Source organism: Trichoderma camerunense (assembly GCF_050948025.1).
Source record: "Trichoderma camerunense strain CBS 138272 chromosome Unknown V8C40scaffold_16, whole genome shotgun sequence".
Taxonomy (NCBI): Eukaryota; Fungi; Ascomycota; class Sordariomycetes; order Hypocreales; family Hypocreaceae; genus Trichoderma; species Trichoderma camerunense.
In genome coordinates, this window is record NW_028145354.1 from 207,401 (window position 1) to 225,909 (window position 18,509).

Below are 18,509 nucleotides of genomic sequence, written 5' to 3' on the forward strand. Positions count from 1 at the left end.
ACTTACATGTAGATACCCATCCGTTTGTGGGTTCGCCGCCAAAACTTGCCGCAACGAGATGCGACTAGCCAGCGCAAAAAGAGACGTGCCGAATCCCTGTTATGCTCTCTATTATGCGCTTCCTTAACCTTATGTAAACCCTGTCAAACCACTCGGTCTGAGTTAGGGTGAACGCTAGTTATGCGTGTGAGACCGCCATGGCCGAGTAAAGACCCGTATGAAGATAATTTTCCGTTAGACGGCTTAGACGCCGTTTTTGTTCTTTGATGGCGAAGAACTTGCCTATCGCTGTCAAGGAAGAGATATACCGCGGACTCTTAATCTTGAAGATAGAAAATGAATCCTTTCTCATATCGCTCTTCAGAAGCCAAGGCAACAAATGGAATCATTGCTCCAGTTTTGAGAATACGAGCATCGTTAATTGTATGAGCAGTCCCTCAGCCCACATAGTGCACCCACTCGGTGAAAATTCATGTAAACCCAGCGACTGAAAGAGGCAACTCATAAACAACGTGGAAACCATACGCGGGGGGTTGCATCCCACTGTCGTATCAATGTCAGGAGCTGTGATTTTATTGTTATTCCTATTCCCGAATGCTGATTGTTTACCTCCAAATTGGGATATTCTGTTTCTGGCAATCTCTATAGAAGAACGGACCAAGAAGAAGCTATCATGATATTTCTTAGCATCTGTGCTTTGACTATATAAAATCTCCAAAGACCAAGTACAACGACCAACTAAGCAGCATCTCGATGCCGTCATAACCATTAATACAAAAAGGAGTTGAGTTGATGCTGCAAACGACCAAATTGTTTGAGATTCCACATTCGCCGAAAGCCGCATATTAAAGACATCGACTCGTACAGTTGCATACAATATCAAGGGCGTAGGTCGGCAAATGTATGCCCGAACCACCAACAGCCTCGTGTCATCCTTCGAAGCCAATCACCAAGGCTGAGATTGCCATACTCAAACAGAATCGTGTGCAGCACAGACCATGCCATCTTCATTCGGCCACACTCCCAGGGGTGGTGTGAGAAACTCCATACGGCTAACCGATCCTTTGGACCTCATTCCCGTTTGAGAGAGTTCATTCAAGGCTCTTTCCAGGGATGAAGCCGATGAGCCGATGTCGAGGATCATCCTTCGGCAAAGGACCTACCGAGCTTATATGCTCTTCTACCGTCTATGGCGCCGACCCTGGTTAACTGCTGAGATGCAAACTTATATATAAGCCAGTGTCACTTCTCTTCGAACAAAGACACTATCCACAAGGTCCTCTACAGCTAAAGCATCCCTTCGACCAAAGGAGTCTCGAGTTGATCACCATGGCTTCCTTCAAGACTGCCGTCCTCGCTTCTCTCGCCGGTGCCGCTGCTGCCCGCTCGGTGCCCGCCAACGTCCAGAGCCTATACAACTCCATCGTTGCCCAGGGCTCTTGCAGAAGCCCTCTCGCCACCGGCTTTTACAGCTCAGATGGCGATGGCGGTAGTAAGTCTCACTTCGACTCATTATCAACATCTCAAGGGCTGGACTAACACATTTCCCTTCACATAGCCACCAGCTACTGTGGTGACCATCTTGCCGATTATGGCATCGTCTACCTTCAGGGCACCAACGGCAGACTTGCCAACATGGACATCGACTGTGATGGTATCCAGGGTGGCCCTGCTGATGATGGCCGCTGCGGCGACTCTGGCGATACTCAGGATATCACCGCTTTCGCCGATACCGTCCGAGGCTACGGCACCGGCCAGCGGGATCTTGACGCCAACGCCCACCCCTATGTCGTCTTCGGCAACGAGGGTAGCGGAAACTGGGACACTTGGGATCCTCAGTCTGTTGGCGTTGAGCCCCTCTCCGTCATGGCTGTTGTCTGCAACAACCAGCTGGTAGGAACTTATCCCTACTCTCCCTTGATGAGCTCTCCTAATTGACATGCTCTTTTTAGATCTATGGTGTTTGGGGTGACACTAACGGTGACGACGGTGACTTCCCTGTTGTTGGTGAAGCCTCCATCTCTCTTGCTACCGCCTGTTTTGGCGAAAGCATAAACGGTAACAACGGCCACGACCAGACTGATGTTCTCTACATCGCCTTCACCGGCTCCAGCGCCGTCCCTGGTGCCAGAGGTGCTTCGTGGAACGCCCAGGACTACAACGACTTCGAGAACAGCATCAGCGCCCTCGGTGACAGCCTTGTCGCCCGTATCGGCACCACCGGTGGCGGCGATCCAGGCAACGGTGGTTCTGGCGGTGATTGTTCATGGGAGGGACATTGCGCCGGTGCTTCTTGCGGAAGTGATGATGACTGCTCTGATGACTTGACTTGCAGCAACGGATTCTGCGGCGGCAGCCCTCCTAGCGGCGGCAACGGTGGTGGTAATGGTGGTGGCAGTTCCGGTGACTGCTCATGGGAGGGCCATTGTGCTGGTGCCTCTTGCGGTAGCGACGATGATTGCTCTGACGATCTTACATGCTCCAACGGCTTCTGCGGTGGCAGCTCTGGTGGTAACAGCGGCGGCGGCGGCAGCAACAACTGCTCTTGGGCCGGTCACTGCGCTGGCGCGTCTTGTGGCAGCGATGATGATTGCTCTGACGACCTCTTCTGCTCCAACGGCCGATGCACCAACTAAGGGAGCCAACAAAAGGAAAAGTGTGGCGAGTGGGGAGCCAAGGTGGAATTCTCACATTCTTGTATATAATTTCAGAGCAATAAGAGGGAGGGGGATGAGTCCAGGTATATAAGAGAAGTCAATAAATGGTGTATTGATAGGGAAACCCAAGCTTTGATCAAGTGAAACCTAATGTATCTTCTTCCTGTTTAACAATCGTGTAAAACCATCTGAGTTGCTTATGATCCGACAATCTTGATACGCCCTTCGAGTACTGGTGCTATCACTCTCGTCCAGTCAACGGCACACTCAGCCTCTTTCAGAGAGTCGCAAACACAACCCTTAACACCTGCCTTATGAGCCCAGCGGCCCCAAAACTTTCTCATCAACAATATCTCAAGGTCAAGCTGGCTATCCGAATCGCTTCCCGAGTGATCGCTCTCTGTACCGGCTTCAAAATGGGCGTCATCATTTTCGTCGTGAGGCTTCTTGCTATAACCCAGCCTTGATCGCAAGAACTTGCGCCAGGGGTCCTTATCCCCGTTTTCCTTATGCTCGTGGAGTCCAAGCCGTCCCACCTGGCTTTCACCCTTGAACACTTCGGATGGTAACTGAGTGTGACCACAATCCTTTACGATATGGTTCCAGTTGTCAGACAGTTTCTTCCACTGGCCGACTGTTCGGAGGGCCATAAAGTACTGGCGGAGCATAGCAGAAAGGAGGATTCCGCTCTCTTCATCGACAATCTCCTCTACCTCTCCTCCCTCAGACTTGACGAGCAGACTGGTGAAGCCATCTAAGATTCCAATTAGTTAGCAAGCATGGACACACGCAAGGAATGCATTACACTTACCTTTTCCACGACCCATGTAGCCTCTAGTCGCGAGAATATACAACTTCTCTGGCTCATAAGTCTTGCCGTTAATCTTGATGGACAAGATCCTTTGGCCAGACGGCTTCGATGGATCAAACTCATACTCAATGCCGGAAACTTGAGGAAATCTCCCTTCCAAAGCAGGATACAATGAAACGCCGTTTTCTAGCGCATCCCAGATCGCCTGTCCCTTGGCTTTCAATAAAACAACAGGATCTTCAAAGGGGAAACAGGAAGTAATGTCCTTGATGCGAATGGCTCCAGGAGGATAAATCTGGTCGCCACGAATCGTACCACCAGCCATGATGGCACAGTCAGCATTATGATAGGAGCGCATAATGTCACACACAAAGTTGCCCATGTTGGACTCCTTCAAGCGGGCTGTGATGAATCGAGCATCGAGGGGCATGGCTGTCCATCCAACGGGCCTAGCAAGTGATTTTTGTAGCTTAGATGTCAAACTGTTAACTAATTTGGCCGTGGGCTCATCTTCGGGTACCTCGGACGTAATGTCTCTCCTCCAGATGTCGAAATCCCATCGCTTTGGGTCGTCCTGCTTTCGCCGCGCCTCGATGTAGCTGAGCTGCTTGAAGTCCGTTCCAGAGCGCAGAACATGAGTTCCATTTCTGAAGCTGTGAGCATAATAGTGGTCATGACCACCCAGGATAATGTCAATGATGCCATCCGTCTGGTCGGCCAACTTGTTGTCGTTGGGCTCCCGCATGTGACTCAGGCAGATGACAATCTCGGCGCCTTCCTCTCGTAGCTTTGGTACGAGTTCCTTGGCGACGGCAGTGGCGGATTTGTAGATGAGATTTGGCGGAAGACTGTTGATGGTTGCGAGCCATTCTCTCTCACCCAGACCAATAAGGCCCACCTTGATGCCGTTGGAGGTGGTGAGCATATGAGTCCTCTTGGCGTTGCCCAGCGGGACATCTTCTCCTAAGGCGGGATCAAGAACGTTGGCTAGTAGCCATGGAAATTCACACTTTTCAGCCAGGTGCTCAAACTGCTTAACTCCAAAATCCAGATCGTGGTTCTAGATACATGCAGAGGATTTAGTCAGTGGTTGTGTCTTGTGGTGAAATGGACATCATGACTTACTCCAACACAACTAGCGTCTGTGCCAACAGCATTCAGGACGGAAACCATATGAGCTCCTATCAGCAGTAAGCATTGACCCATTTCATTAGCATTGATATCTCGAAATTGAGAAACATACCCTTGGTAACACTGCTCTCCAAGCTTGGGTTGAAGGCATCGCCCGAGAACAGGGTAAGCAGCCCAGGCTGGCCTTGATACTGCTCCCCATCCTTGTACTCCTTGCAGAGCGTTATGAATCTCGCCAAACCTCCCACTGGCTCTGCACTGGCCTGGTCAACATGATAGACATCGTTGTAATGCAGAATACGCAAGTCTGGCGCTTCGGAACTGCCGCTGCTCCCAACTCGGCCTGATGAAAAGGTCACGCGAGGTTCCACCGTAGGGGCAGTTTCTTCCCCCATGTTGAGATCGAGAGGGCCCTGTGCTTGAACAATGGATATAGCGGTTATAGTAGTTGGTTTTTAGATAATCGACCACGTTTCATAAAGGCCAATTGGGCTGCTATTGTCGTGTCACCGCTTCGTCAGCTCGTGACCTGCAAGTCGAGCCCAGACGTTCCGAGGCTCACGTGATACCTGTTGCATGTTGAATACGAGTACATTGTTATCGATCGTGAGTCTATCAAAGTAAAGCATTAAGCTTATATCAAATTTACAATTGAGTAGTTTATTGCAAATCATTTAAAGAAATTTATTAAACTCTGTATACTTTTTTTGAAAGTCAATTAGGTTGGATGCCTCCTTGTCGTCACCCGCGATACTGACCGAGCCGTGCCAGGATGAATCTAGATCCAACCAAGTCCACTATTTAAAGTAACCAATCAGCACCGGGATATTACAATGCCAACATGACAATCAGCCAGCCACACAAACAACATTCCGGTAAAAAGTAAATTTCAGGAACAAACTGTTATCACGGGCGCCAAAAAAGAAAAAGAAATCAGAAGCTCCGATACTGGGAATCGAACCCAGGGCTGCTCGGCGCTCCTAGATGAGAGCGAGCGATGTTAGCCACTACACCATATCGGATGTTGAGATGCTGACTAAGGAGCAAAATCCTATCATACACTCTCGGAGAGGATGGAAAGAGAAAAAATCAACGAAGGGGGCAAAAAGAGAAAGTTCTCTCCGATACTGGGAATCGAACCCAGGGCTGCTCGGTTCATTACTGAGAGCGAGCGATGTTAGCCACTACACCATATCGGATTGTGTGACTTCTTGATGGCCAGCAGGACGGAAACCACCCTATGAAGCCTGCCTCACAGACGAAGTTTTTGATGGCTCTCAGAGCAGCTCAAATCGCTGAAATATGTACGAGCAAACGAATGAGAGAATCTTTTACATCGTTGCTGAAATCATGCCAAATGAACTGTCACTATCCATTGAATAGAGACTACCTTGGGTATCACACTATCATTACTCTTTCCCAACTTCCCTTCCAAGACCACACCATCCTCTTTTATTCTATATACAAACGAATTAATCGGCTCTCTGAACCCCTTACAGTGCTGCCTTTCCGCGTGATTCGAATGGTAGGAAAAGTGTGAGAACACCGGCAGCGATAAACAAGGCGCCACTTGTATAAACGGGCGCGGATGTCTCGAGGTTGGCAAACATGGCGATGATAGGCTGTTGTGTCCAAACAGTTAGACTTGTTCACACAGTGATGGACAGTTAGATAGGGAGATGTGATGATACTTACAGCCATGATGCCGAAAATTCGGTTAGCAGTAGCAGCAATGGCATTGCCAGTACCGCGCTGGGGAGTAGGGAAGATCTCAGGGGTGTAGCCGTAGAGCACGGCATACATGACGTTGCTGCAGAAGTTGTAGGCACAGTTCCATCCAAGAAGCGATTCACTGCTCTTGGCGGTCGTGGAGCAGTACAGGAAGACACCAGTAAGAGCGGCAGAAAGAGCGAGCGTTCCCTTGCGGCCAATTCTAGGGAGCTCGACCAGCAGACCTCCGATCAAAGCTCCGGGAACACCAAGCACAGCAATGATCAGACTGTTGCGGTAAGTGAGATATGTGCTTCCATCACCAAAGTCGACACCCTTGTTGGCCTGAATGAATGGCAGAAAGGCGTTGTAAAGAGGGAAACCGAGACCGATGAGAGCCCAAATAGCAGCGATGAGGCTGGTGGACAAGCCGAGCTTGAAGGTTGAGAACAAGGCTTTAACATGCGTAGTGTCAATCTTTTGAACTAGGGTTCTCTTGACAGCAGTAGAAATATCTGCCTGGAATACATAGCCTTCGGGTTCGCAAGCCTTGAGGTCTTCGATTGTGAGCGAGCTCGTCTTACCATTGCGTTTGGCAACCTCGTGAACCACTCGGACGGCCTCTTCATCCAGGCCCTTGCCCATGAGGTACTTGGGCGACTCGTAAAGGGAGAAGAGCAAGAATCGAGCCAAGAACATGAGAAGCGTGATTCCACCCATGGTAATGAGGAAGTATCGCCAGCCCATGTTGTTGTGCTTGAGACATGGCTTCTCGTCCTGAGCACAAGTCAAGTTACCCAGAAGAGGCCAAGCAATCAAGTTGGCAACGACTTGAGCAATTGCCCAATCAACAGACAAGATAGTCAAAAGGTATTGATGAGTCGCGGGCAAAAATTCGAGAAAGATGGCCGAGTCGACGGGCAGGTTGCCACCAACACCAAAGGACCAGAAGCAGTCGAAGATGCCAATGGCTGCAAAGTTGGGAGCACCAGCAGCCACCATTCCCCAGAGCGCAGTCAAGCCGAGGGTGAAGTTGAAGGCGATTTTCCGACCGAAGATGTCGCATCCGAAGCCCCAGAAGACGGCACCAGCCAAGAGACCAATGTTTTGGGCCAGAGTCAGGAGCGGCGGGCGGTTGGGGGAAAATTCATTGTTGATGGGTGTGAAGATGAGGGATGTGACGATTGGCCAAAGGTTATCAGAGGCCCAACCAAAGCCGACGACGAAGAAGAGCTGCCATTGATACCATCCCATGCCAATCTCTTGAATCTGTGTTGAGACATGCGTTAGTCTGAATGTTGGCTGAATATATATACACATGCATGTAGATATATGCCAATGGAAGTGGTAGGCCATTGGAAAACCGAGGATGGGACTTACAGCATGGTTCAGTACTTTGGCCTTTGCCTCGTATACAGGATCGAGGGCACCCTTGGGAATGACTTCTTCATCACTGCCAGTGGAAATGCTCTGAGTCTCGACGGCATCTCGGGTCGGCGCCGTCTTGCCGTCGTCTGACGGGGAACCCATTGCAGCGATTGCAAAGAATGACCGTCTATACAATTATATCAAGAGACAAGTCTGCGCAGAGGCACAACACAATGGCCGCCCGCAACTTTTCTAGAAAAGAAGAGAAAAAGAAGAGTCGTAGCACGGGGTAGATCCTTCGGCTGGTCGCCCAGTCGCAGAAAACGCGGCACGGCCTTCATTATGTACGCGGACCAAGGCTTTCTACAATGCAACCTTAGCACACGACCTCAGGATGCTTGGTGCTACCAGCTGATGCGACATGACGCTAGGAATCTATCACCATTGCGGCTACGAGCTTCTCGATCCTCACGCTACTCCTCCGCAGGCTACTTCGAAACGGATACGCGCGCGCCGGGGTTCTACGGGCGGAAAGCCATTTTTTTCTTTGCCATCCACCTTTTCTGTCAAAAGGGCGCGCGAGCTTGGATCTCATGCTGCAGTAATATCAAGAAACATTGTCCGTAGACTACGCTACAAGCAGAGGCTAAGAGGCAGCTGGACGGGGATGAGTGCTGTATAGCGACGATGGCGCAATATCTCGCAGCTTTTGGTGATTGGGCTTGCACGAATCACGATCGAGATGCCGCGCAGGGGACCACCAGAACAAGCTATGGGCAGTCGACAGGGCTGTTGGATGGCTCACAAGGCCTGATTGACGGGATCGGCATCGCTCACGGTGGCTTGCCGGAGAGTTGGAGGCGAGGCATCGGCCAGGCCGTGCTTGAATGAAGCTAGGATAACGGGAGTTGGTGTGTGAGTGAGTGAGTGTGAGTACCGGTATGCTAAGAGACGGCTCGCGGGGATACAAAGAATGACCTCTAGCTGATGAAGGCAACTTGGCGTCAGCCAGATAGATACACAATATTAGTGTACAATCAAGATGATTAGCATGTACAGATTCACGGTTACTACTCAAGGCAACGCAAAACAATGGGCATCATCTCAAGTACTTGGCGACGGCAGTACAACAAGAAGAACGTGGGGGCCTAACGTGAGCATAATTCCGCCCCAGCGCAGATCGCCAGGGCCCGAACAAGTCCAGAATCTCACTGTATAGTCGCTCGGAGTACGGAGAACGAAGTACGGAGCACAGTACATGGATCAAAACAGCCGTGCGCTCTGATTCCTCATCGGCCTTCCTCTCCGGTTTAGTTATCCGTGTCTCTGTCTGTCTTTTTTTCTAATTGTCTTCATCTCCCATCTTATGTACTAAGCTCCATCAAACCGCTACCCGGACGAGGATTCAATCGCGTCACCGAAGCCTTGCCAACTCAAGGCTACCCTCACCGGGATTGCCGCCAAGAGCTGACAGGGGCAAGCTCTTCCAAGCTTCTTTTTCTAAACGTTGCTGCCTCTGATGACACGCCCGCATGGCTTCAAGTAGCATTAGACGAGTCATCGAAACGGGACGAGGCGGTGGGATAATAGAAATGGTGGCTTGAGCCGGTGCGTGCTTGGCCGCTTGATGACCGGATTCGGCCGTGATTCAAGCCGATTCGATAAAGTTTCTAGAGGCAGGTATTTTTGTTCAAGCCACCAATGGTGTCTCGTCCAATTGAACATTGACACTCGATTCAATACAAGAAGTAGTGCAATGCAGTTCACATCTGGAGTGGTGGATACACACCAAGAGCAACATTGATGGGCCACATTCAAGAAATGGATTGGTGTGGAAAGCATCCGGACCTGCTCCACCCGTCATTCTTGAATTTAATATTTCAGGCAACTCCCTGTCAATACGAGCACCAGCCATTATAATTATCTACCAGGAGCAATCAGCTCATGATGGTCCTGAGCCTTGATCTCGTAGCGAGAAACAACGCCACGGTCATACGTGACAGCCTCATTTGGCAACCAGCTCAATCCACGACAACACTCCCTACTGGCCGTATCAAGGAAAGCCCATGATTATTAGATAGCGAACATTAGTCTACTGACTCTTCTCTCTACATATATGTACCTGTACTCTATACATGCTGACGGCCCGTCTCGCGCTGCATTCCACTAGATGTAGATCCACTGTCGCTTCGATAGCCTAGCGCATCACGCAATCGATTCAATGACCTACAATTTGTTGTCATATACTGACAGGTTTCGGACTCATATAAGGAGGAACTATATGCTATATGCTAAAGTCCGTGTGCTGAAGTAACTAGATGTACAACGTGGCATTCATTAACAAAGTTGCTACTATAAAGACAGGGACATAATCCGACTGTACATCTGGGGAACGTAGTGACTAGAAAGGTCAAATGCAGCAGAATGATAAAATACCTGTCGCTGGATTTACTGTAGGACATATGGCTTGTATGGCTTCAGCAGTAAGCTCCGTGAAGGTCAGGTGTTGGGTGGGAAGTGCCTAACAGAGACGCCTCACTACAGGTAACCAGAAGAGCCAGGCCTTGCGTGTAGTCTCAACCTTACATTCTGTCTTTTGAACAAATTCAAAATCAGGAACACTTGGCCAGCAAGCTACTCTTTTATGTCCCCTTTTGATTGCCAATAGGCGTGTCGCACTATGCTATGGGTGCTTAGTCGTGGAGCAACCTGAGCTGAGGGAACTTCTCCTCCAATTTAATCATGAACTGATATCTTGCCCTCCGTTTTGCCATCACCGCAAACCCTCCAAAGAACCCTACAGACCATGCAGCCATGAACACACCGGCACCAGCTATAGCCAATGGAGGCACACTGACGAGGCCACCTAGAGCGGCTGCAGTCCATCCACTCACACCAACGTTGAAGACGGTCGAAGAATCCCAGCCCATCTCGTTATAGCAAGCTCGATGGAGTAACATCATCAGTTCCTTAAGAATTCTGAGCACATCCATAGATGGATGAATAATAATGTAAGCGAGCCGGATTGCAAGGTCGTGGCAGTTCCAATAAACAGGCATGTACTTCCAATCCTGTCGAAGGTTTCTATAGTCTGTACATTCTGAATTAGCTCTCGAAGAATAAGTAGTCTTCTCAGCCTGACATACCTCGAGTTATTTCCCCATTGGACATATCTGTCCGCCCAATGACCTCTCCACTGTCTATGTGACGTATGTCCTCCTCGGACCAGATCGCGCACGCATTCACCGATACCGGTATCCCACTACTATTGCTCCGGCTACTCCTCGACGGCGCCATCATGGTATAATCCCCAGGGTGATCCCAAAACCTTGCCTCTCTAAACTTTTCGAGCAGACTCACAGATGTACTCTCCCAGATCTTGCAGTCTATAACACAGAGCGCGTAGTGCGTCGTAAATTTGAGTCTGGATGCTAAATTCGGCAGAGCGCTGTTCTCATGGCTTGACCAATCAACGGGAGGACTTTGCGGTGCTTGGAACCCGGTATATCGAGCGATCAACTCGAACGATAGGCCCATTGGAGTAGTTACGAGGAGTACAACTCGTCGGCCTGCGTGCCAGAGATTTATTATCAGCATTCCTTCTTCTAGATTGTGTGACTGAGTTACAAAAGAATTACCTTCATTTCCGAACGACCCTGCTTTGTTTTTAGTCTCTTCTGATACCATCTCTGCGATATAGCAACACCTTGAGTTGCGATAAGAGCGCCCGTCGCAGGACAAAACTAGATAGAATATGATGGAAATGCTCCAGCTAGAATGGGAGGAGGTGTTCGGTTTTAAGAATAGATGAGATGCTCGTGGATTGGAAGATGGATGGCTTTGTATTAAAGTGCCTCTCCGCACCAGTCTGCCTTGTGGTTGGATAGATGCCTCGTCTCTTCGCACCGCGGCCCAAAGTGCCGCCAATGATGGATTGGGCGAGAACCTATCTCATTGCCAACTCCGAGAGGCGGGGAGCGCATGCAGATGCATCCAATAATAAGAGTATCACTTACCGTTGGGTCGTCATCTGCCGGCCATGATGCATTAGGTGCTGTTAGTCTACAGGTAGGTCGTGATAATGGGCCATTGACGGGTGCTATCTATTGTTACTTTCTTCGATAAAGTAACACTTCTTTTCATTATGCTATCCGTAGTTTATTTTATTTTATTTCGTTTTATCTCGTTTTTTTCTTTGTGCATTTGTATTTAAATATTGATTTTGGGAATGTGTAGTTGTCTCTCTATAGTTGAAATGGCGATACTTGTTGCGCCTGTTACGGTATCATGCAGTGATGCTGAGATCATTGGTAAACATGGCTATTCTTACGCGGCGAGGCTTTTATTCGCAAGCATACATGTACACAGCGTGGCTAAGTTTTAACCCGGTTTCTAGTCGGTTTCGGTCGAGAGTTGTTGGCACTGAACCCGGGCGAGGCTGCACATAGTAAGTTGAGATGAGACTGTCAAATAGCAAACTCGAGCGAAGCACGACGTAAGACGGGCAAAATCGGCTTTAAGCTGTCCTGTTAAGACAGTGGGCCGTACTACTTTGAAAGTGCAATCCAGCAGAAGCGCAGAGAGGGCAGTTATAAGGAACCAAGAATGGACCCTGCTTAAAAACATTATCTAGAAATCTAGCGACACCCATTCCGCCTTATACGGTACAGGTAAGTAACCAAAGAAACCGATGCGTTTCTCGTATAAATACATAATCAGATCCTCCCATTATTAGTATATAGATCTCTTTCTAGTCCAACTCCAAGATGACTTCGCGGCTAACAGAGGACCCAGCCAGTCCTCCAGTAGGCAGTCTCACACCAAACCCAATACCACCATCACCTCTCCTCTCGAGTCCCTCGCTCTTCTTTCCCATCTCCCTCACCTTGTGACCCTGTCCCGAGATCTTAATCGAGTACGAAGCCACAGCGAGTTTCTGAGTGGGATCCGCCAAGGTAACAACCAGACGCATGCTCTTCTTGTCCTTGCACTGCGCGCTGATGAGATACACCGCCGGCTGGTCAGACGTAAAAGTCAGCGTGCCAGCCTTGGCCCATCCGAGCGCCTTCAAGTCGAGCGCAACAGACTTGTCGCCGCCGGGCCAAAAGGCCAGACTCGCCCTGTCTTTACCGTAGATGCCTGAGATGCCCTTCTTGGTGATGGGGTTCCAGGTGGGCTTCTCAAGCTCCTTGAGGAGTTTCTGGGATGAAATGCCGGGGAAGTAGCCATATGTGAACTGGCTGCCCTTGATTGTGGTATACGCGGAGAAGATGTCGGCCGTCTTGACGCCCTGAGTAGAGGTCGAAATCTCAGACCAGTTGCCGCTTCGCTTGCCCAGGGAGATGGTGAGCTCGAAGGGGGTATCGTAGGCGAGATAGCCATTGTTTGCGTAGTACAGAGTATCTGAGGTGGAGTGTTGATCACCAAGCTTAGAGAGGGGGCCGTTCTTGAGCAATGGCTTTGTTGGCTCTGCTGCGCGGTTATCCAGCACCGTTATGACGGGGGTGTTTCCAGCGGTGGAATTCTTCTTAATGTCGGTGGTGATGACAATGACACCCTCATCGACAAAGAACCAAGACTTGCGGTAAGAGAGATTCTGAGTCAAGGGATCGAGATAGTCCTCAACAGCAGCGCCAAACTTGCCGTCGCTCACGACGCCAACAAAGTCCTTAAGACCATCATACTTTACTTGAGTGGCCTGGAGTTTGGGCTGGTTGAGCAGGGTAGTCGTTCCGGGCACAAGATTCCAGTCCCACTGTGCCATAATGTCTTTGTACTCATTACCTTTGACGTAAGAGTACAGAGTGCCCTGACCCATGTGGTAGGCATATGGATTGGCCCCATTCACACTCTCAGAGTTGGATGACCTAGTTGAAATCATCTTGTTTGTGAGGACGAAGCCAGGCCGGCGGTGAACCATGTAGTCGCTTGCCCAGAAGCCCTTGTTGCCCGTGAGCTTCTCGGTGCCGTTGGACAGAAGTCTGCGAATTGTGTCGTTGACGGCATATGATCCCGTAAAATCAGCCACTGCATTGGCAAGCTTTGAGACGTTGAAGTTGATATCTGCACTGGCCTGCAAGTCAACAGTAGGGAAAGAAACAAAACGACCGATGGCATTCTACAGAGACTTGAGTTAGCTTCAAAAGTTTAGCCCGTGAGGAAAGAATGCTTACAAAGTCCCAGTGCTCGGTTTTGGTGTCGGAGTCTGTGTAGATCATCCACTCGTCGCCCTTGATGTAAGTGGACATGGCCTCTCGGGTACTGTCGTCTGCAGCGAATGAAGTACCAATGGCCTCGCCTTCCAACTGAATGAAAGCATTCAACTACATACCATGTCAGCACAAAGCATAATATCTGGATTTGGGAACAAGGTATATCTTACCAAATCTTTGCCATAGTTGCCGTTGTATAAGAGACCGTCGTGTTGAAGAAACGTGCCATCTCGATGGATACCGTCATCTCCAGGAGTATCGACAAACTACCTCCCAGTTAGCTCTATTCTAGTATCTAACATCACAAGTACGAATACTCACAGTCATCACAGACATGGCTCTAGTCATGGCATCCGACAAAATCGTGCTGTTATCCGTGAAAAGAGCCAAAGTGACTGAGTTTTGCATAACCAAGACCATCTAGATGACAAATAATCAGCATGACGTACATGTCAGCGAAGAGATCTCAAGCTTAAACTCACGTTGGCTCCGGTCATGCGGCCTCCGGTACCGTAGGTGCCATCCCGGAGAGCATACGCTCGGTTCGGGATGCGCTCACAGCCAGCTCGTTGAGTCTCTGTAAGATTCGCATCTTTGACGAGAAGACACGCCGTCGAGCACAGTTGAGGAATCAAAATGGCTTGATCATACCAATTCTATTGCTTTTGTCAGCAAACCATTCCAAATTGCCAATTACGATGGTGATGGAAACATACAGTGTTCCACAGACCCGGCGTATCGCAAGGACATCCTTTTGATCTAGTTCATCATTAGCTTCACCGTCCCAGTACCAATAAAATTAACACTTCTCGCAATACGTACGCGTTTCCTCCATCTCCCATGCAGTCGGCCGGAGTATAATCATTGCTAAACCAATAATCCAGACCTTTCTGAACCGCCGCAAGAAGCTTGGGATCCTTGGCCCAGGTACTTGACACGGCAGGGTTAACGCCACTCCACGCAGCACCAAAAGTAATCAGCCTATTCCAATGCTCCTGAATAGGCCAATTGGCACGTTCTTCAAAAGTAAATCCATTAGCACTGATCCCCAAAAAGTCATATGGGGCGTCCAGCTCTCAGCAAGACGTGGCGCGGTCTGTCACTTACGCGCAGGACATCCCGATGCATAGTTTACATCCGACCAAGTGCCATCCGCCTTTTGGGAAGACAGCCATGTATCAATTTTGGCAAACCATGTCGGGTCAGGGAATTGGGACAGATCCGCCGTCCTCCTCTTAGCAAAGAGCGCGAGTGAATCGTCCGAGGAAGCGGCTTGCGCAACACCAGCTGTCGCAGCGACCAAGCCAACCAAAGAATTGAGCTTCATGTTGCCAGGATATCGATTGCCAGAGCTCTAATTCAAGCAACTAGGGAGAGCGGCAATGAAACACAAGATCAATTGATGCTGTGCCTACTCCTCAGATTCACTTTCTAGCAAGGGGTATTCCTCATTATATCTGTTGAAATAAAAGGAGATCTCCTTCCTAACGCGACTACATGCTGACAGGAAGCAGTCATCCCATTGGCGGACAAATGCTTCCATCGCATGATTGGCGGATATTTATCCATCATGCCGGAACTCCTCAAAGTCTGGGGTAAAATATGGGGAAGGTTGAATACTATGCTTAACGGCTGAAAGCAATATTCCCCCACACCTTATGTCAAATCTTATTTAACACAGGACTTTGGTAACTGCACTAACTGCAGCTTGACAAGAGCCAAGGACTAACGAATTGAACCATTGAATGAGCGTTGGACAGTGTCATAGAACGTTGCGCGGTTGGGGGCTCGGGAACATTTAGCTTCTGACAACCAGCTCCGCGAGGAGATTCTACACCAATGAGAGGCCAAAGTGTTTTGCCAAGAATACAGTAATTAATCATCCCGTCCAGGATACGAGTATGTACACGGCTGACTTAATCGGCTCCATCACCTGCAAAGGAATCCTATGGGCATGAGACGAGGCTTAAGGATATAAGCAGGCGTAATTGAGCTGAATGGTCACTAGCCTTGTTTTGACACGAGGCAAAGGTGATATCCATGGCCATCAATATTAGCAATGCTACTTCATTTTTGTATGTGGTACAAAGGGCCAAGGCATTGAAAGCAACAGACAGCAATATACAGCTTCCTCTCTGGTACTAGTTTGCAGCTAAATTACACGCTTGAAATGGGGCAAGACCCAAGGTCTCGCTTCTTCGGCACGGCTTCAACAGAAATGTCAAAGTCGAATATGTCCATGGGAATCCCTAATGTTGTGCAGACATTCGGAACGTCTACAATGCCCGCAATTGAGCCTTTGATTGGGGCGCACGATAACAAAAGATAGATTTGTTCTCCAGAGTATCCTGTCATACAAAGTGGAGTGGTTAGCTGCAGAATCTCTTTAGGGGGGCGTAGAACTCGAGAATCTATTCAATGACGTACCAAATTGCTTGAGATACTCGATTGCGCGGAGACAAGCCTGTCGATAAGCTACGGTTGCATCCAGAAAGTGCTGCCTGCCATTCTCATCGACGGAAAAGCCTTCAAACGTCAGATACCGGCCAGGGCCGAAATTAGGGGCTACATCGCCGGGCCGGAAAACGGGGCTCTTGATGGCTCGCGATTGGACGCCGTTCTTGATGAGGTCGAACTTGATGGTGATGGTTCCTGCGATTTCAATCGCACCGCAAAAGCTAATCTCTCCGTCGCCTTGGCTGAAATGGAGGTCGCCGACTGAGAACTTTGCGCCTGGGACGTGTACTGGGAGATATGTCGTCGATCCTCTCGAGATGTTGTTGATGTCCACTTTTGAGTTTTGTTAGAGTCCGCCACTCATACTGTTTACTGGGTGACATACCGTTTCCTCCGTGCTCTGGCCGTCCAGGAATCGTCCTGGCTCCTTCACGAGCAATCTTCGCCTTGAGATCTCCAGTGGCCTGGCCGGCATGCGCATTCACTGCAAGCGGTGGCTGGGCAACTACTTTGTTGGGATGGCTATGGACGCAAGCTGAGATGAGATCAGCTTCACGGCGGTTCCATTCCGCCAAAACCTCGTGTGACGGGGCACAGCCAAGGATTCCGGGATGAATCAGGCCTGCGAACCGCACTCCGGGAATGTGTCTGCTGGTGCAATATATGCCATCAAAGTCCCAGATCGCCTTGGCAGCCTTTGGGTAGTGCTCGTCAAGAAAACCGCCGCCATTTTTGCGATCAAAGATGCCTGTGAATCCCCATGGCGAGTCCTCAAACGGCTGGACGTCGGTAATGTTTACAACCAAGAGGTCGCCTGGCTCGGCGCCTTTGATCTCGAATGGACCAGTCAGGTAATGAATCTTGGTCAGATCCACGGTGCGTACATCCTCAGCACTGTCGTTATTCCCGATCTGCCCCCCGGTCCAGTCGACACACTCGATTTTGACAGTCTCTCCAGGCTCGATGCTGCCAATTGTAGGAACTACAAAGGCAATTGATTAGCCCCAAAATTCCTGCTAGAAGACAAGCAGCCAGGACTCACCATCGGGATGCCATCGGTTATGCAATCCTGGTTGCTCTGCAGCCGGGATGTCAAGGGAGACGGTTTGTGCGGTTCGAATCTTGCCGGGCATGGTGTTTTCAGCTGTTCTACAACAATTAAGAAGCACTGAATAGTCCCAGTATTGGATGCGACCTATAGCAGATATATGTGCAGAGCTCTGGTATATCCTGCAATGCAGCACACTTCAGCTGTAGGCAAGAACCGGCCGTTTATAGCCGGGTGGCTGAATGGGTGCGTGTGCATGCATGACGATCATCGAGATTCCGAGGAAGTAGGTGTCATCTCTACGAAGCATCACGGAATAGATTCCACATAATCATCCCCTGTCGTGATAAGTGATCACCCCGCATCTTGGACACTGCATATCGGTCTTCCTCTTGATAGTAGATAGCGAATATCCTGCTTCCTCTCGGATGTCCATCGGGATGTTGGTCGTATTGGATGCGCTGATGCAGTTCATTGGCCCTTATCGGGTACCAAGGGACGAGATGGAGGGTGCCATGATAGCCTTTTTCGGATCTCCGGTGCTCGTACAGGCACTTGGTGCTATTTCCTATGCCAATCACAAAAGCTTCTCCGCATCTTAAATCGCGGGGAAGGATAAAGTCATGGTGGTGAGGTGGCTGTTGGCTATTGTTCGCGAGAGTATGTCACGGCCATATCGACACTGTGAAGAGGGGTTATCACTGACGGCTATTAAACACAGAAGATGAGATAAGGACAGTGTTTCTACAGTGCGTCGTCAGGAGCTGCCAGATTGGGAGGCCATGCTATCGCGGTTTATTTGAAGCCGCCGTGGCCGCATCTTGCCGCATCCAAGGGACTGATCTGATAGCAGATAAGAATAGAATGACACAGCAAAGTACGAAATCCTTCGATATCTCCAAGTCATCAACAAAAAGCTACCAGATAATGAATCGGCCTCTGAAAAGAGCGGCGAAAGGGAAGAGTCGTCTGAAACGATCACGTTCAAGGACCTCCACGGAGGTACGCGCACGCTACAGTGAGCTACTACAGTTACGAGCATGGCGCCGGAGATTTGGTTTGAGCCGCCCCTGGCCTGAGACATGACAAGACCTTCAGGTATTGCTTGAGATGCT

At 49.7% G+C, this 18,509-nt stretch overlaps 6 protein-coding genes and 2 non-coding genes across 8 annotated transcripts; 1 reads left to right on the plus strand and 7 right to left on the minus strand.

Annotated features, from left to right (window-relative positions):
- Window positions 1–1,329: 1,329 nt before the first annotated feature.
- Window positions 1,330–2,944, plus strand: V8C40DRAFT_281413 (fungal chitosanase of glycosyl hydrolase group 75-domain-containing protein; the record flags this gene model as incomplete). Its single annotated transcript, XM_083221605.1, has 3 exons — window positions 1,330–1,492; window positions 1,559–1,893; window positions 1,953–2,944. 3 exons carry the CDS (start codon window positions 1,330–1,332, stop codon window positions 2,634–2,636), a joined length of 1,182 nt encoding a protein of 393 aa, XP_083070083.1. The 3' UTR covers window positions 2,637–2,944.
- V8C40DRAFT_252326 (Metallo-dependent phosphatase-like protein) lies at window positions 2,536–5,103 on the minus strand. Its single transcript, XM_083217370.1, has 4 exons — window positions 4,712–5,103; window positions 4,594–4,649; window positions 3,469–4,528; window positions 2,536–3,411 (listed from the first exon to the last, which is right to left on the minus strand). Exons 1-4 carry the CDS (start codon window positions 4,992–4,994, stop codon window positions 2,855–2,857), a joined length of 1,956 nt encoding a protein of 651 aa, XP_083070084.1. The 5' UTR covers window positions 4,995–5,103; the 3' UTR covers window positions 2,536–2,854.
- Window positions 5,104–5,539: 436 nt separating this feature from the next.
- Window positions 5,540–5,621, minus strand: V8C40DRAFT_t169. The gene has a single exon. It is a non-coding gene; the product is annotated as a tRNA-Glu (tRNA).
- Window positions 5,622–5,718: 97 nt separating this feature from the next.
- Window positions 5,719–5,798, minus strand: V8C40DRAFT_t168. The gene has a single exon. It is a non-coding gene; the product is annotated as a tRNA-Glu (tRNA).
- A 2-nt stretch (window positions 5,799–5,800) lies between these two features.
- Window positions 5,801–8,149, minus strand: V8C40DRAFT_252327 (major facilitator superfamily domain-containing protein). The gene is made up of 3 exons (XM_083217371.1): window positions 7,690–8,149; window positions 6,295–7,578; window positions 5,801–6,221 (listed from the first exon to the last, which is right to left on the minus strand). The coding sequence occupies exons 1-3, from the start codon at window positions 7,837–7,839 to the stop codon at window positions 6,093–6,095; spliced, it is 1,563 nt and encodes a 520-aa protein (XP_083070085.1). The 5' UTR covers window positions 7,840–8,149; the 3' UTR covers window positions 5,801–6,092.
- A 1,953-nt stretch (window positions 8,150–10,102) lies between these two features.
- Window positions 10,103–11,605, minus strand: V8C40DRAFT_252331 (uncharacterized protein). The gene is made up of 3 exons (XM_083217372.1): window positions 11,316–11,605; window positions 10,824–11,246; window positions 10,103–10,768 (listed from the first exon to the last, which is right to left on the minus strand). The coding sequence occupies exons 1-3, from the start codon at window positions 11,362–11,364 to the stop codon at window positions 10,371–10,373; spliced, it is 870 nt and encodes a 289-aa protein (XP_083070086.1). The 5' UTR covers window positions 11,365–11,605; the 3' UTR covers window positions 10,103–10,370.
- Window positions 11,606–12,261: 656 nt separating this feature from the next.
- On the minus strand, window positions 12,262–15,394 carry V8C40DRAFT_252332 (polysaccharide lyase family 8 protein). The gene is made up of 8 exons (XM_083217373.1): window positions 14,997–15,394; window positions 14,712–14,907; window positions 14,606–14,648; window positions 14,372–14,545; window positions 14,211–14,309; window positions 14,060–14,155; window positions 13,851–14,000; window positions 12,262–13,795 (listed from the first exon to the last, which is right to left on the minus strand). Exons 1-8 carry the CDS (start codon window positions 15,214–15,216, stop codon window positions 12,428–12,430), a joined length of 2,346 nt encoding a protein of 781 aa, XP_083070087.1. The 5' UTR covers window positions 15,217–15,394; the 3' UTR covers window positions 12,262–12,427.
- A 340-nt stretch (window positions 15,395–15,734) lies between these two features.
- On the minus strand, window positions 15,735–17,998 carry V8C40DRAFT_252336 (Acetamidase/Formamidase). Its single transcript, XM_083217374.1, has 4 exons — window positions 17,389–17,998; window positions 16,732–17,328; window positions 16,317–16,679; window positions 15,735–16,237 (listed from the first exon to the last, which is right to left on the minus strand). The coding sequence occupies exons 1-4, from the start codon at window positions 17,477–17,479 to the stop codon at window positions 16,047–16,049; spliced, it is 1,242 nt and encodes a 413-aa protein (XP_083070088.1). The 5' UTR covers window positions 17,480–17,998; the 3' UTR covers window positions 15,735–16,046.
- Between the last annotated feature and the right edge of the window lie 511 nt (window positions 17,999–18,509).

Bases quoted from the DNA above. Each gene is read 5' to 3' on its own strand.
- V8C40DRAFT_252331 (XM_083217372.1), bottom strand. From the start codon at position 11,364: ATGGTATCAGAAGAGACTAAAAACAAAGCAGGGTCGTTCGGAAATGAA. The intron at 11,247-11,315 runs GTAATTCTTTTG...TCTGGCACGCAG, and splicing joins AGGGTCGTTCGGAAATGAAG to GCCGACGAGTTGTACTCCTC. The intron at 10,769-10,823 runs GTATGTCAGGCT...CAGAATGTACAG, and splicing joins CAATGGGGAAATAACTCGAG to ACTATAGAAACCTTCGACAG.
- V8C40DRAFT_252327 (XM_083217371.1), bottom strand. From the start codon at position 7,839: ATGGGTTCCCCGTCAGACGACGGCAAGACGGCGCCGACCCGAGATGCC. The intron at 7,579-7,689 runs GTAAGTCCCATC...GTCTCAACACAG, and splicing joins CCAAAGTACTGAACCATGCT to ATTCAAGAGATTGGCATGGG. The intron at 6,222-6,294 runs GTAAGTATCATC...TGGACACAACAG, and splicing joins GAATTTTCGGCATCATGGCT to CCTATCATCGCCATGTTTGC.
- V8C40DRAFT_252332 (XM_083217373.1), bottom strand. From the start codon at position 15,216: ATGAAGCTCAATTCTTTGGTTGGCTTGGTCGCTGCGACAGCTGGTGTT. The intron at 14,649-14,711 runs GTACGTATTGCG...ATGATGAACTAG, and splicing joins ATGGGAGATGGAGGAAACGC to ATCAAAAGGATGTCCTTGCG. The intron at 14,546-14,605 runs GTATGTTTCCAT...CAAAAGCAATAG, and splicing joins CGCCGGGTCTGTGGAACACT to AATTGGTATGATCAAGCCAT.
- V8C40DRAFT_252336 (XM_083217374.1), bottom strand. From the start codon at position 17,479: ATGCCCGGCAAGATTCGAACCGCACAAACCGTCTCCCTTGACATCCCG. The intron at 17,329-17,388 runs GTGAGTCCTGGC...TTGCCTTTGTAG, and splicing joins TAACCGATGGCATCCCGATG to TTCCTACAATTGGCAGCATC. The intron at 16,238-16,316 runs GTACGTCATTGA...TTTGTATGACAG, and splicing joins CGAGTATCTCAAGCAATTTG to GATACTCTGGAGAACAAATC.
- V8C40DRAFT_252326 (XM_083217370.1), bottom strand. From the start codon at position 4,994: ATGGGGGAAGAAACTGCCCCTACGGTGGAACCTCGCGTGACCTTTTCA. The intron at 4,650-4,711 runs GTATGTTTCTCA...TACTGCTGATAG, and splicing joins GGAGAGCAGTGTTACCAAGG to GAGCTCATATGGTTTCCGTC. The intron at 4,529-4,593 runs GTAAGTCATGAT...GCATGTATCTAG, and splicing joins CAGACGCTAGTTGTGTTGGA to AACCACGATCTGGATTTTGG.